The sequence below is a fragment of the Telmatherina bonti genome (genome assembly GCF_933228915.1).
Source record: "Telmatherina bonti genome assembly, chromosome: 12".
NCBI lineage: Eukaryota > Metazoa > Chordata > Actinopteri > Atheriniformes > Telmatherinidae > Telmatherina > Telmatherina bonti.
The window spans coordinates 3,150,521-3,167,782 of NC_136610.1; the positions used below are offsets into that span (position 1 = coordinate 3,150,521).

General features: G+C 42.7%; 1 protein-coding gene across 1 annotated transcript in view; it reads right to left on the reverse strand.

Moving 5' to 3' along the window:
* The window catches only part of stox2b (storkhead box 2b), a 33,290-nt gene extending 17,399 nt beyond the window's left edge, over positions 1-15,891 (reverse strand). Inside the window, exon 1 of the mRNA XM_079250371.1 lies at positions 15,320-15,891. Coding sequence (XP_079106497.1) covers positions 15,320-15,650 — 331 coding nt within the window. The 5' untranslated portion in view covers positions 15,651-15,891. The remainder of the gene's footprint in view (positions 1-15,319) is intronic.
* Positions 15,892-17,262: the final 1,371 nt, after the last annotated feature.

The window sequence follows — 17,262 nt, forward strand, 5'->3', positions numbered from 1 at the left end:
TCCATTTGCACAACAGCAGGTGGAACTGATTGTCAGTCAGTGTTGCTTCCTAAGTGGACAGTTCCATTTCACAGAAATCTAGTTGACTTGTTTAAGTGTTCCCTTTATTTTTTTTTGAGCAGTGTACGTAGTTCAATAGTAAGTCTTCTATCAGCGGCCATGAGTCATATGGAGGTTTGTTTATACAAGGCAAATAGGAGGAACTGTTTTTGAGAGGATGTTAGGTAGCTACTGCTTGTTGTGACAAACATATTTGTTCTGAACTCACATCATCAAAAGTGGACTTCCATTCTTATCCTCTACCAATGTTGCCTAGTTGATGTTTTTTTCATTGTCCTTTCCAAATAGAGATACAACTAAAAAAAAGAGGGTGGGTATCTCAGTCAGCAGTCAAGTTGGTCATCATCTTCTTAAAACAGTTCAGTTAGATAAGAAAAGTCTTTTTGTAGTCATCTCCTGAAATGGAGCCACAAACCTGAACACCTTTTAGCAAAGTTCTGACTTTAGGAATAGAAAGTAATAAAGATCCTGAGAAAGAAGACTATAAGATCCTCTACCGATGTAGGTCAGAAGGTAGGATGGGAGCAGACAGACAACAGACTTGGATATCAAAATACGGCAGTGACTGTTCTGTGATTAAGCAAAGACCATCAAGCAAGCAATGGTGATGTTAACAAAGCTTTGTGATTGCCCAGTCCAGGGACTGTAAACTTTTAAAGGAGGCATGGGCGACATGACCGAAGTCCACAATATACACAGAAACTGGTCTCGTCCTTGATTCAAAGTAAAAACATCTAAGAGAAAAACCCCTGTTTCAGGTGCTGAATGGAAGCAGTAAGAGAAAAACTGCACTGTTTTGTTTTAGGGGATAAGGATGTGTTTATACAGGCCAGTTTGTCAAAGAAACATCTCTAGACATTGTCCACTAGCAGGATGTACATTTTAGATCCAAGGTGTGTTTGTTTCAGTAAAACTGTGTTATAGGGCTGGGCCATTAATTAGATTTTAATCTGAATTACGATCTGGGTTTCCAACGATGATAAAACTAAAAGGGTGTGATTATTTCTCTCTTTGCAGTTTCCTCTCCTGCTGTCTTCAGCTGCTAATCGAGCGTCTCTGGCATTGCAGCGCTGGGCTGTAAACCCCCAGCCCTTCTCCGTCCTCTGTGAGGACCCACAGCCCTTCTCCGTCCTCTGTGAGGACACCAAGTCATGCACCATCCCAGGAGAAATTCCCAGTTTGGGAAGACAACCAAGCAGATGCATCTGTAAGTTAAGTAATCACAGCAGTGAGGTGTATTGCTTATCATATCTGAACTTTTGTTGGTTGTCATCTTGCACTCAGGGTGAACAGGCAGGACCCTCTCATACAGGAGCCTCAGCTTCATTCTGGCTGCCGGGTGAGTTGAGCAAAACCATCCCTCTGCAGGACCAGAAGTGGATTGCCAACACCCTTTTTCACTCTGGCAAACTGCGGTCAGATTTGAAGCTGTGGTATGAGCCCCCCATCTCGCGCTCATATACCACCAAACACCGACCCCAGAACGCTTCTTCACCCATTCGCTGATGGTGTGGATGCCTTACCACCTGTGGAAGGTGAGGATTGCCTGCCCTGCTTGTGGAAAGCAGTTGACAGGTGCTGGGGTTCATAAAAGGGCGCGGAAGGTCCTGGACATTGACCGTTATTACCTGATGGGGATAGAGACACTCAGGTGCAATGTGTGTGCACGGAATTATCTGTCAACCAGTCAGACTGTCCGGGACCAGCTGGACCTGCCACACCAACAGATGTTCAGAATCATCCTGACCTGCAAGTGAGTGAAGCCAATTTAAATAATTGCTTTGGATTTTTCATACAACTAAAAGCTTTGCCATAATTAATCATTCACAACACATCAATACAGGTACGCCTGTGATATTCGTGTCATCAGGCTTCTTCGGGACAGGACCCTGGGAAACAGTCCAGCACGGCTGGTCAAACAGCTTAAGGAGAACCACGGGGAGGAGTGGCTCAACAGGCTGGCACACTATCTGGGGGAGTGTGCAGTTTGTGGATAAGCCAAGCCTCTTTCCGCTTGTCTGCCAGGAGCCTCCGGGGCCCATGGACATCCCCACCAGTCGCTGGCTGCTGGCTGTTTATGGACGGGACATTTTCTCAAGAATGGACCACATAAAAACCAGCATCACCTCCACATTTGGGTCCTTCCATAAGCTGGACTCCACCAATAAGGTAATAAATGATCTAAAATGTGTTCATCAGTGTGTAGTTTGCACCCTTAATGAATACAGTAATACAGTTATCATTATATAACAGATTTGTGTGTATGATTTTTTTTGTGGTAAAGTTGCCACTTGTTGCCATTTCACTAGCAAGGACAGAATGTGCTTAATTGTGTAATAATCTATTATTTCGCTGATCCAAAAAACCACAAGTTTTTCAATCTTGACTTGTCACATCACAGATCACAAAGAAGCTGGCTGGCACCGGCAGGGGCACAGCTCTCTGGCTAACCTCCGTTAGCAACGAGGTGGGCCAGATCCTGATCAGCGTTTTGACTGTGCAGGAGGGGCTGGAACTGAACAGGATGGCATCAGGCCTGATGGAGCAGTACCGCCAAGCAGCTGTGCCACCCCCAGTAGTGCTGTATGTAGACTGTGGCTGCTGTGTGGATGAGGGAGCCAGCAAGCTGCAGCTTAGGTTTGGGGAGTGGCCAGATCTCTACATTCGCCTGGACATCTGGCACTTTATCAGGAGGTTGGTTGTGGGCTGCACTACCGATGCCCATCCGCTGTACCCCACCTTCATGGGCTGCCTTTCCGCCTGCATATTTGAGTGAGATGCTGGGGATCCCGCTCTTCTGAGGCAGGCAAAGAAAGAGCAGCTTAGACTGGAGGGCGTGCCTGACACTAATCTCGTAGTGGACAGGAGAATCAGCAAAAAGGAACTCAGCCAACACTACAGACGGAGGACAAGTGGTGAGGAGGCCACCATCCACCTGATTGACCAGCTACTGGAAGAACTGGGAGGAGCCAAAGGAAGGGACCTGATGGGTGTACCTCTGCTGGACCTGGTACAGATGGAGCATATCTGGTGGGTGCAGAAACGACATGTCAAGTACATCCAGGATGTGCCAGGCTTGCAGCTGTACACTGAGACAGGTACCTCCACCACCACCAAAGGAGGTACTGTGCTCAGAGAGTACCGCTGTGCCAGAGGCTCCACCTCCTTAGAGTCTTTCCACTGCCACCTGAACAGGTTCAGTCCAGGTTAGTGGCTCTCATGTAAGTGTGTGTCAGTGTGTTGTAATAAAATGTAATTCAAAACTAAACATTAAACACAAATTTCAATGTTTTCCCAGGAACAAGTGCTAATGCACTGAATTTCCAGCTCTGTCTGCTGGAAGGCCTGAACAGGTGGAACCAGGACTGGGGAAGTGCAGCAGTGACCAGAAGGCCCTCATCTCTCCTCACTTATGCTGGGGATGTGGCTCAGTGTGTCAACACCCTCAGCTCAAAAGTGTTAGGTGTTAGGCAGACGGTATCCGCCAGCCTTTAGGCCTCCAGGTAAATACAGTGGTATGATTAATTAATGTGAATGCCCATTGGTGCTTTCACATTATTGAGATCCTGTTCGGCCATTTTTATTATTATTCCTCCTGCGCCGTTCGGGTCACTTCAGTCATTCAGATCTTAAACTGTGAAGCTCCTTCAGGACATGTGTGCTTCGATTTTTTTTATTTTAAATCTTTGTAGTTTTTGAGATATTTAACATTTTGTAAAAACAAATTCAGCCTTGTGATTGGATGAAAGTGCTTCCAACCACATGCGGATTGAACCTTGCAAAAATTCAGCACAGTGATTGGTCAACAGGGTTTCAGAGCTCTGCACCGGTTTGCAGTGTCTGATTCATCAATTTCCTGTCCCCAGTGTTTTTCCTGCAAAATCTTTGAAATGCTACTCCTCTGACACCGTTTGTCTCACTTCAACCATTCAAGTATCAAACTCTTCAGCCCATTCAGGAGATATGTTCTACGACTTTTGGTCTTTGTAACATTTAAACTTTTTAAGTTATTCAAGTTTTTGTCAATGTATTGAAATCTGTTCCTGTGATTGGACAAAATGGAATTCAGCTCAGCGATTGGTCCATTTTGTGCACCGGTACACAGGTACATAATGGTATACATGGGACAGGTCCAAATCCAGTTCTGAACATTGTGCATCATGATGGTGTGCTAGTAGTTGGACACAGAATGTTGTATACCTTTCCATCAGAGTGTTCAGCTGCAAGGTGTGCGGTTAATTTGTGGACTACCTGCACAAAAAGTCAATCTCTGTGCAATATCTGAAGACAGATTAATACAGATGTGGAAGGAGGAAATAAGTTGTACTGTGTGGTAATATTTGGTGAAATGTTTGGATTCAAATCTACAACATCCAGTGCAAAGGCCCATTCTCATAACCACTAGGCCCCATTTTGCCCAGATATACATGTGTGGAAAAAAGTAAAACATTTCTATTGAAAAGAGGATGTTCAAGGAACTGGCAGAACTATTGAAGAGTTTGCTCTTGGCATAAAAATGCCTTTTTAGAATTTCCACCAGCGTGTCATCAGCAGGATTGCTAAAATAGAATTGTTGAACTAAATTGCTGTGAAGAAGGAGAAGCCATTGATCTTTTGGTCAACTGAAAAGCACCATAGACTGAAAAGCGCAGAGTTTCTTTTAATTCCTGGTCTTAGAGTGCCATCTAGTGGCGATGAGGTAAATGTTAATTTTAGGTGCCATCAATAGGTACTACTAATAGGTACAGAGCTGACTTGATATAACAGGCCCTCCTTTAAAAAAAAATTAATTTAAAAAAGCCTTATCTGATACTAACTATGCTGATTTAGTTGGTAACAAACAGACTTTGGTGGTTGCACTACACACAAAAAAGCCAATCACAAAAAAAGGGAAAGGTTGAACTAAACTGCTGTTGGTCTGAAAAGCACCATGGACTGAAAAGCACTGAGTTTCTTTTCATTCCTGGTCTTCGAGTGCCATCTAGTGGCCATGTATGGGAACACTTTTCTTTTTTAGGTGCTATGAACAGGTATTATGAGGAGGTACTGAGCTGACGTGATATTTATTCAAAGAAAATGGGAGTCAGGACCACAATGTATCAGACACTGAGAACTGGTGAAGACCTTTGAACCAGCTAAGAAAGTTTGACTTGATCATAGGTTTCAGATTTAACTATAAATTTAAAGTCACAGTAAAAATTTGTGTTTGGTTGTTGAAATCATTGTAAACAACCATTTAAATCTGCTTACATGGTCTTTCAAAATACCTGTATTCTCAAATTATAACATTGTCTTTTTTCCACATTAATAATGTTGTTGTACTTTGCACTGTATTACTCAGGTATATTTTGCCTCCTCTTAGACTGTAACTTGTCATCTGTGCAGCACACAGCTGGAGGTAATTGAGCAACTGCACCAATCAAAGGCCTCTGCATGAGCCTCATTATATTCAATATGATGATTGAGAGGCTTTGTGTTAGATGTTGGATGAGAACCTGGGCCTTGTACACCACGATATACTTGTGTCACGGTGCATCCTGATAAAGCAATCCGCAGCTCATTATGCAAAAAATAAACCGATTGCTGAGTTGAATTTCTGTTCTCTCCAATCACAAGACAGAATTGAAAAATTGACAAAAACCTAAATAACTAAAAAAGCTTAAATGTGGAAAAAGCCAAACATATCGCCTAAATGAGGTTAATAATTTAATATTTGAATGGATAAAGTGCCAGAATGACAAAATAGAAGCACTGGGTTGACTTGACGTTACAAGGTTACGCCCACTTAAAAAAAACAAAAAAAAAAACATTGCAAAAACTCTGAGCCGAAACTAACTATGCTAACTATGCTAGTAACAAACAGATCCTGCAGGTTGAAGAACACAGCTGGGCGCAATCATCTAACTTGACACTTTGTGAATAAAAACAGGTTCAATAAAAGTAAAGTTCCACCATTAATTTATGTAAAACTTGTTGGATTTTAAGAAGCACAAGTCAGATTTACATTGAGAAACGTCTCTATGTGTACAGGACTGTTGTAAAACTCTGAAACCAGTATTAAAGTGAAAGTAGTCAGTATTTTTATGGCTGTCATATACTGGCCACTGGAAACTGGTGCAGAGCTCTGAACCCTGTTGAAGCAATTTCCCAGGTCATTATGCAAAAGCTGACCAATAGCTGAGCTGCATTTTTTGAGTATCCAATCCGCATTTGGTTTGAAGAGCTTTCAGCCAATCGATAGCCTGAATTTATTTTTACAAAATACTAAATATCTCAAAATCTACAAAAGTTTGCTATGACAAAAGTCACAGCTTCATTCTCATGAATGTACCGAAGAGTTTAATATTTGATAGGCTGAAGTGGCACAAACGCGATGAATTGCATTCACAGTGACTAAGTTGTTCCTAAAATGCTTCAGATAAAACACTTATCTTTCCTGCAAAATGTTTGAAACTCTACTCCTCCCACACCTTTGCCTCACTTCAACCATTCAAATGTCAAACTCTTCAGCTCATTCAGGAGATATGTGCTTTGACTTTTGGTCTTTGTAACGTAAAAATTTTCAAGTTGTCAGGTTTTTGTAAAATTTGCAAATCATTTCTTGTGATTGGACAAATCAGGAAATGTGGCTCAGCGATTGGTCCATTTTGAGCGCTGGTACACAAGAACACAGTCTACAAAGGATGGGGATATGCCAGATGATGCACATAGAGTACCGCATACTGTTCCATCAAAGTTCTTAGATTTTACTGCAAGTTTTGCAGTTAAAATGTGGATTATCTGCACATGTAACATAACAATGTGCAATGCCTGTTTTGAAGAGTGGTACAACTAAATCAATGCGTTTATTCAAGTTAAAAAAAAATTAACTCTGGGCAATTACAGTTACATATTAAATTTTTATTGTTAAAATGATTCAAATGGAACAAAGTTGTTTTTCCTGAAAAATGTTTGAAAAGCTACGCCTTTCGTTTCACTTTAACCATTAAAGCATCAGACTCTTCAGCAGATTTAGGAGATATGTGCTATGACTTTTGGTCTTTGTAACATTTTAACTTTTCCAAGTTATTCAAGTTTTTGTCAATTTTTAAAATCCATTCCTGTGATTGGACAAAACCGAAAATGCAGCTCAGCAATTGGTCCATTTTCTACACTGGTACACAGGTACGCATTGATATACATGGGATGGGTTCAAATCCAGTCTTGAACATTGCACACTGTAATGGTATGTCAGCTTTGCACACAGAATGCTGTGGACTGATCTGATCCAAGAGCTTTGACTTTGGCTTTGTTTTTGGCTGAAAACTGTTTAATTAAAGTGTGGGCTGTCTGTACAAATAAGATATGTCCTGTCCAATGTCTGTCCTCAAAAGTTGTGCAATTTATACGAAGGGTTAGTATAAGATAAAAATAAACTGCAGAAATGACAGTTAAATATTACAGTTTTGTTGTTAAAGTGCTTCAAATGAAACAACATTGCTCACGTTGAACAACAAAGTCTTTCACTGATTACACAAGCAGTTCTAAATGATTTTCTGCAGTGATTGATGTAGTTTAACTACTGACTTTCAAATTTTAGTCGTACTTACAAATTATTTAAAATAATCTTTGGCTCCTTGACAGCAGTTCAACCTTCCACATCATTTTGCAATTCTGCTGATTACACTGGTGGCAAAGGCAATCCCATACCAATGGCAAAAAATGTTAGCGCTCTTGCCAGGTCATGGAGAAGAACTATAGTGGTATAGTGGTAAAATGAATTGCTTCTCATTCAGAAGGCTGTAAATTAAAATCCAGGTGCTGGATTTTCATAAATCAAATCAGATGGTTGTACTTCTTGTCCTTATGCTGATCTATGTCTAATAGATCTTGTGTGCTACTTTACACATTTAAATCTTAAGCTCCTTTGCAGATTACACATTGCAGGAATTGTAAAATAAAATTCCCATTCCAATGATAAAAAATTTTGATGATTCTGCCAAAGCACAGTGGAGAGCTGTGCTGGTGTAGTGGTTAAAGAAATGGGCTCTTGTTCATGGGTTCAAATCCTGATGCATTACTGCAATAAATTAAGTTGCATAGTTGTGCTGCTTCTCCAAATGGTTATGCAATATCAATCATTCAGCATAGAACGGCATTCACATTTGCTCTTCTTCAAGAAATGAAAAAAATCCAGCTCGGTGATTGGTCAGTTTTTGCATAATGAGCTGATAGCAGCTTCAATGGGGGCTCGGAGCTCTGCACCAGTTTGCAGTGTCTGGTTCGTCTTAGTCCTGGTCTCCATTGCCTTTTCTTGCAAAATCTTTGAAACGCTACTCCTCCTACACCGTTTTTCTCACTTCAACCATTCAAGTATCAAACTCTTCAGCCCATTCAGGAGATATGTTCTGCGACTTTTGGTCTTTGTAACATTTAAACTTTTTAAGTTACAGCCACAACCTTTTCACGAAACCACTACAACACCAGAAGACTGCAGCACCCTTGCAGTACTGTTTCTTAATTTCTTTTTTTGCCATCGACCTATTGGTCAACTGAAAAGCACCATGGACTGAAAAGCACAGAGTTTCTTTTCATTTCTGGCCTTAGAGAACCATCTAACGGCCATGAAGAGGAACACTTTTCTTTTTTTAGGTGCTATGAATAGGTACTATTAAGAGATACTGAGCTGACTTGATATTTTTTCAAAGAAAATGGGAGTCAGGACCACAATCATTCCATTCTAGATTGCGCCATCTGTTGGCAGCAAATTGTAGTAGCTCTGACTTGCAATCTTGATTTTTTTTCAAAAGTACTAAGTCTTCTCACATAGATATTACCTCAAATTAGTTTTTTTTGGGGTTTTTTTTGAGGATTTTATGCCGGTTCGGAAGGTGTTGTTGCAAGGTAGATTTTTCTTCATATTTTTGCTCTTTCAAGGCTTATGATGAGTCTCCATGGCAACGAAAGACTTGTTTACAATCGGGATCAACTGATTAACCTCTCCCAAATCGGGCTTATCAGCAAAACAACACATCAAATCCCGATGGAGTTGAAAAGAAAGAGAAGAGGATGCAGAGCGGGAGTCAGAGAGTGAAGAAAGAGATGGAGATTTAAACCATTTCTCCCGACTGTCAACATGGGTAATGTGAGATCACTAGCTAACAAAATGGACGAGCTCGAGATGCTAACAAGAATACAGAGAGTGTAGTATTATGTGCTTCACCGAGACATGGCTGCATGAACACATCCCTGACTGTAATGTGTCTGTACCGGGCTTTAAAACGGTCCGTGCAGACCGCAGTAGACAACACAGCGGAAAGCTAAAGGGTGGTGGAATTGCAGTGCTGGTTAACCAGCGTTGGTGTCATCCTGGACATGTTACTGTCAAGGAGAAGATATGCACAAGGGACATGGAACTGTTAGCTTCCATCCATATTATTTACCCAGAGAGTTTACCTGTGTTATTCTGGTAGCAGTTTATATAATACCTGGTACCGCACCAGACACAGCCTGTGACGTCATCAGCTCCGTTGTTGCTCGGCTACAAACACAGCATCCAAACTCATTCATGGCGATCTCCGGAGACTTCAAATACATCTTCGTCTCTGCAACTCTACCAACATTCCAGCAGTTTGTCAGCTGCTCCACCAGAGAAAATAAGATGTTGGACTTATTTTATGCAAATATGAATAATGGATCCAGTTGTTCTGCCCTGCCTCCTTTAGGAAGATCTGACCATAATCTGGTTCTTCTCACCTCCACCTACAAGCCCATCGTTCAGCAGCAACCAGTCATCACAAAGACTATCAAAATCTGGTCTGCTGAAGCTGAAGATGCTCTTAGAGGAGGCTTTGAGGCTACAGACTGGAACGTCCTCTGTGAACCTCATGGAGACGACATCAACGCCATGACTGAGTGTGTGACAGATTACATAAACTTCTGTGTGGACAGCATCGTCCCAACAAGAACAGTGAGGTGCTTCCCCAATAACAAACCCTGGATCACCAGTGACCTGAAAAAGCTGCTGAACATCAAAAAGAAAGCCTTCAGGGATGGAGACAGGGAGTTATTGAGGGCAACACAAAAACAACTTAAAACACAAACTAAGAAGTGCAAGGAGGACTTCAGGAAGAAGTTAGAAAGTCAGCTCCAGCAGAATAACCTGAGGGATGTGTGGTCTGGAATGAAGAAGATCACCGGCTTCAAGTTAAAGGGGGACCAGCCTGATGGAGGTCTGGACAGAGCTAATGAGCTGAACATATTCTTCACCAGGTTCAGTTCACCCCCTACCTCCAGCCCAACAGACCACACACCCTCCATAAGCCCACTGCTTTCCTGTCACGCCTCCAATCTGTCACCCTGCAGCTCAGTCATGGACCAGAACACAGCTTCATCTCCCTCCACATCAGGACATCCTGAGACCTCCACCTTGTTTGTCTCCTGCAATCAGGTTAAGAAGCAACTTGAGAAACTGAACCAGAACAAGGCTGCAGGTCCAGATGGTGTCAGTCCCAGAGTTCTCAAGACCTGCTCAAAACAACTATGTCCGATTCTCCAGCACCTTTTCAACACCAGTCTGAGACTAAATAGAGTCCCAGTGCTGTGGAAAACCTCCTGCCTTGTTCCAGTGCCTAAAAAAACCCAACCAGCTGAACCAAGTGACTACAGACCAGTTGCCCTGACATCTCACATCATGAAAGTCCTGGAGAGACTCTTACTGGCTCACCTCAACAAGCAAGTAAACACCTTTCAGGACCCATTCCAGTTTGCATATCGTAATGGACTTGGGGTTGAAGATGCCATCATATACCTGCTCCAGAGAGCACACTCTCATCTGGACCTTTCATTTCTCAGTGCTTTTAATACCATTCAGCCTGCTTTGTTATGTGAGAAGCTCCATAAATTCCAGGTGGATACCTCCACAACCACCTGGATCTATGACTACCTCACAAACAGACCCCAGTTTGTGAGACTGAAAGGTTGTGTGTCTGAGATGGAGGTCAGCAGCACTGGTGCACCACAAGGAACTGTACTCTGGCCATTCCTCTTCACTCTGTACACCTCAGACTTCCAGTACAACTCTGAGTCCTGTCATCTGCAGAAATACTCTGATGACTCTGCAGTTGTGGGGTGTATCAGGGATGGACAAGAAGCAGAGTACAGAGAACTGGTCAGTCAGTTTGTTAAATGGTGCGGTGACAATCATCTCATATTAAATAGCAGCAAAACAAAAGAGATGATTGTTGACTTCAGGAGGAAGAAGAATAAACAAAGCACTGTTTCCATCCTGGGAGAGGAGGTGGAGGTGGTGGAGGAATACAAGTATCTTGGAGTTCAGCTGGACAACAAACTGGACTGGAAATGCAACACTGACTACATCTACAAGAAAGGTCAGAGCAGACTGCACTTCTTAAGGAAGCTGAGATGGTTTAACGTCTGCACCAAGATGTTGCATATCTTCTATAAGTCTGTTGTGGAGAGTGCAGTCAGCTTTGCAGCATCTGCTGGGGTAGTAGCATCAGAACCAGAGACTTGAAGAGAATCAACAAACTGATCCAGAAAGCTGCTTCTGTGCTTGGAGTAACTCTGGAGCCGCTGGAGCTGATTGTCCAAAGAAGAATGCTGCACAAGCTGATGAAGATGATGGAGGATTCTTCACACCCTCTCCACAACACAGTGATGAAACAACAAAGTGTGTTCAGTGAGAGGCTTCTTCAGGTCCCATGTAAGACTGAAAGATACAGAAGATCATTCCTGCCAGCAGCCATCAGCCTCCGGAACTGAGGCTCCTCCTCAGACCTCCTCAAATTAATTATTATCTACTACAATGTTGAATTTCCCTTTGGGGGTTAATAAAGTATTTTTCAGTTAATTTCATTTTATTTTTTTGGACCTCCATGCAGGATTTAGACATCGATATTACATTAATTTCTGTGTTCTGTGTTTTTTTGAATGGGCACGCATGAGGACAGACACGGTCCTTACACCACCAGAGCTCAGAGCGGTCACAACAGTTTTCTGTGTTTGGTTTTACCACGAGAAATTGAGGGAAGATGGCACTGTCTAAAATTAGAAAAGTGGACTTTGAAAATGGCGTCTTTCGAGATGAGTGGACTGAAACTTTCATTATGCCAGCAGCGAGTTCTACAAGGCCAGTGTGTATTATTTGTATGGAGTCTATTGCTCTTGTTAAAAGCGCCAACATCAAGCGGTACTGCGAGACGAAACACAAAACTTTTCAAACAAAATTACCCACCAGGATCAGCGATGAGGGCACGGAAAATACAATTATTGAAAGGACAGTACGAGCGTTCAACACGAGTAATTACACGGACGCTAACAGCACGACGACGGGCATTCGAGTGTTCACTACAAGTGCAGTGGATTTTGGACGTGCACAAAAAGCCTTTATGTGATCCCGAAAAGGTCAAAGAGTGCATGGAGGCGATGGCAGAAACGCTACTGGAGGGAAAAGAGGGACAGCAGCTTAAACAAAAATTCCCCTGTCATCCACAACAACAACAAGAAGAGCCGAGCTGCTATCCGCATATGTGCAGTCCCAACTCGACAGCGCCACACAAAGTGCCCTCTGCATCGCATTAGCTGCTGATGAATCGACTGACATGAGTGACAATGCACAACTTTTGGTATATGTCAGATTCTATCTGTCAGAGTAAAACACTTGTAGAGGATATTTTAGGCATCACTGCTTTGAAAACACTTACAAGAGAAGACATATATTTAACTATAAAGGAAATGCTGACACAGAGGGGAATAAATCTAGAAAAAGTTGTCTGCATCACTACTGACGGGGCACCGTCCATGATGGGACGAGAAAAAGGTGCAGACTGAAGCAGGACAATCCAGAACTCTTGTCATATCACTGCATTATCCACATGGCTGTCCTCTGCTCACATGGAAATGCGATGAACACCATCACCAAACTAGTTAACTTTCTCAGGGCTTCATCATCTCACCAGCATCGTCTGCTGAGGGAATTCTTAGCAGAAGTAGATGCACCTGCCAGTGACCTACGACTGCACTCCAATGCAGATGGTTGAGTAAAGGAAAAGTGCTGCAATGTTTTTGGAAGATAAAGAATGAAATTAAAGATTTCCTGGCACAACAAAAAAAATCCAAAGGCTCAGGTCTTTCTGGATTTTTTGGAGGAGAAAAGTAACTTGGACACACTTGCCTTTCTGGTTGACATCACAGGACACTTAAATGACCTGAATCTGAAACTTCAAGGAAAAGACAACTCAGTGTGTGACTTGGTGGCTGCTGTTCGGTCTTTTCAGAATAAACTGGTCATTCTGAAGAAGGGCTGCAACGATTACTCGGGTAACTCGAGTACAAAAATTGATCGAGGCAAGTTATTTACCTCGAGGCTCAGTTTAATTAATATCACGTGGTGATATATTTTAATTTATGCATCATGGCGGCATTCTCAGACCACTGCGCTGTTCGGAGGGACGACATCACTGTTTCAGTAAACATGTAAAATATCTAAACATGTATAAAATCTATAAAAGCAGAACCTGTGGCCTACGGTGTGTCTGTACAGTCTGACTGTTTCAGCCGGACTGATGACGGATATTTCCACCAGCAGCGGCGAGCGCTTTGCTTTCTGTCTGAAGATCCTCCTTGCTTTGGTCTCTAATGGCAGAGAATGAAGAAGAGGGGAGGAAAAGACCGAAAAAGTCGCAGTGTGGGACCATTTCACACTGAAAAGGACAGAAAACGTAGTGCAGTGTGGAGTGTGCTGTAAAGCAGGTCTTAATGCTGCAGCACCTGAACCCCCAAAGTAGATATACTTTGGTTGAGTTTCTAGTATTTGTTTTACAAATTATAATACTACTAAAAAAAAAAAATCGTTAAGAGTACTTGATTACTCGAAGAAATAATTGACAGAGTACCCGATTACAAAAGTAATTGATAGTTGCAGCTCTATTCTGAAGATGGATCCTGAGGAGGACTGTGAAAATTTTCCCTCATTGAAGGAGATTAAAGGGATCAATGTCATTGCTCATTCTGACTTCATCCAAAAGTTGGTTGAAAACTTCAAGGCTGGCTTTGATGGCTTTACTTTGGGAGACCAGCTCTTGAGCTTTGTTAAAAATCCCTTTTTAGTGAAGAATGTTGTCGTTTTTTCGAAAGAGGCCACACATGTACACAAATGGGCAAATTCACAGTCCCTCCAAATGGAGCTTTTAGATTTGCAGGCTGATGTAGTGTTAAGAGAGCAATGTGAATCCTCTGATCCTGTTGTGTTTTAGCTCCAGACTGTCCCAAAGGAGAAGTTTCATTCACTCTCCAAAGTGGCACTGTACACATTAACAATGTTTGGTTCTACCTACAGTTGGGAATCAGCCTTCTCAACTGTTAACATCATTAAGAATAAGTACCGCTCACAGCTTACCAATGAGCATGTGCACATATGCCTGAGAATGGCTTGGACGCCATTCCTACCCAGATTTAAGAAGTTAGCTGCCAGTGCTCATGCAAATTTTTCACACTGAGATGCAAATATTTTCCAATTTACCTTGCCTTTATATACGTAAAGCTTTTCCACCTAATCAAGGTTATTACTTGAATGTTGAATTGATATTGTTAAGGATTGTAAAATAAATAGTTTACATTTACAAAAAAGGGTTCATTTATTCACATTTTTTGAGGTACATTGATGTTACATGTTGCACTTTAAGTGAACTACAGCACAATGTTAAAGTTTGTAAACGAGAACACATATTGCACTTCAAGGCTGTTAAAAGTAAGTTTATGTGCAATCATTTTTTTATACTTCAATGTTGTTTTGTACATTTAAATATATTTGCAGTACATGAATGAAAGAACTTCTTGAGAGAATAAGCTAAAGAAAATGTTTTATTGCCAATTTAGAAGTTTAATAAAAGGGCAGAAAAGTGAATTATTGTGTGGATGTTTTTGCATGTTCAGACCTTGGCTCACCAGTCTGATGGAGTCACTAGACCTCTTGCCAATTTAGTTGAGGACCCCTGCTTTAAACCTTGTGAACCTCCTCAGATGATGAAGATCAGACTTTTTCCTTTCATCGCTTTATTCTGAAACTGCTTCTTTAGTTAACAGATTTCTTTACAGCATATACAGAGCATCCGTGTCCTGACTTCCAGCATCCTCTACATGTCTGAGATGAACTGCCACGTTGCCATGACAACAACATGTCATGGCAACGTGGGAAAAAACACAGATGTTTTCTGATTCTGACACCATCAGATGCCAGGTGTGGGTGCATGTTTCTTACCCAGGTACTTTATGGTGAACCCTCGAGGTGGGTTCAGAGACCTCCGCATCCAGCCCTCCCTCAGCACCTCCAGGTGGTCCTCTTTCCCCTGGATCAGCAGCACGTGCTCATCTATCCATCCCAGGAAGAAGGTCTCAGACACAGCTTCAGTAATCCGCTGGCTCCATATGTGCTGCTGGGAGTTTTCTGCTTTGAAATCAGCAAAAATCTCGTATCCAGTGTGGTGTCTGGGCAGCTGGTCACTCTCCGACACCCCGGCCGCCTCCCCAGTCCCAACCCTGGACAGGACAATGGCCAAGGAGTGGGGCGCTATCTGCAGGAAAGACTCCATTGTCGCGACGGCTTCTTAGCTGGCTGTTAACTGGTGTCCAGTCATTATACCGAGTTATTCCAGACAGAGTTAATGTGACACGAAAGTGCCATGTTAGCAAGCAGAGCGGCTCCACTGCGCAGCCGCAGATCCTCTCATCCCGCAACACGCAGCTAGCCTGCTAGATCCCGTTAGCCTGTTAGCATTCCAGGCAACTCCGTCTTTACGTCTCTCTTTGGACAATAAAGCTACGCTTGACCCAACCCAGAATTTAACAATAGCCCGATAGGAAGGTTGTGGATCACAATCATGAGATGACAGTGATAATTTTGGTTGTCAAACTCATTGCTAGGTCAAGCATCTACACACAGCTAGCTAGCCTAATGCTAGCGTTGATGAATTCACCCTGGCAACAGATGAACGAGCCGCCCTCCTCTCGTCTCCAGGCAGCGCGGCGTAGGACGCCTCCTCTCCGAGGCTCCTCACATCCTGCGCTGGGACTAGGTTTACAGCCGCGCTACACAGCTGTCTCGTTCCGCACCTGGAGGGTACAAACACGGAGCGCAGGACCGGAGCTGTGTTTAGGAGCTCCTCACCCCGGACACCATGACAGCGTTGTCGGTACGGAGCTGCGTCAGAACGGCGTGACGACTCCGGAACGTAAACTGCCATTAACAAGTTCAGTACGGCATACCGGGCCTGAAACGCCCTCCTGAAACACACCAAGGGAGGAGTGGGAAACACCACCTTTCTGAAACACGTGTGGGGAAGTGTGATAACTGTAAATAACCTCCCTCTAACGCATCTATGGAGGAGGAACAAGTCTGAAAAACCACCTTTAACAGGCTACAGGAGGAGGAACAAGTCTGAAAAACCACCTTTAACAGGTTTCCATGGCGACGAAAACGCGTCATTTTAGAGAGTTTTTTCTACTTTGAGATTCTAGTGACGTCCCGGGGACGGGTGATTGGTCATCTTCTCCAGTTTGTGCATGGTCACAAGAAGAAAGTCTTGCCTGCCTTCAATGCTCGGTATGAGATAGAAGAAGCTAAAGCTATGGTGGACATTCTCAATGCTAACATGTCGCACAAGAAATACTTCTTCAGCTGTGAGGAAAACTACATTTGTTCACATCTTACAAATGAAACAACAGGTAAACAGCAATGTAGCGACAGTTATCTCTTAGAACAGTCATAGTCCTTGTACACAGTAAAGGCATGATTATAGGTGTTACAGAACTTGAATATTATTAAACAGATTTTTTTACAGCAACCTATGAACAACTATGTGTATATGTTTGTATTGATCAGGAAGCCAGGCTACTGCTGTGACTGCCAGTGCTGGTAGACAGACAAAGCAATGAAAACCTTTGGGACAGGTCTCGTCTCCTCCAGCCAAGCCGTCCACATCAGGACTAAGACCAGCAGAAAGGCCACGTATCCAGTTGGAGGAGGAAGACAACGGTGCTGAAACCACATTTCTATCAGAAACCTTTCCATCTCCAGACCCGACTTATGATCCTGATGAGTCTGTCACTCAATCCTCACAATGTAGGGAAGATTTTTTTTTTTAATGTATATTCATTGTGATTACTTTATATTTGGTTTTGTTTTCCATCTGCCTGCTGTTCTGT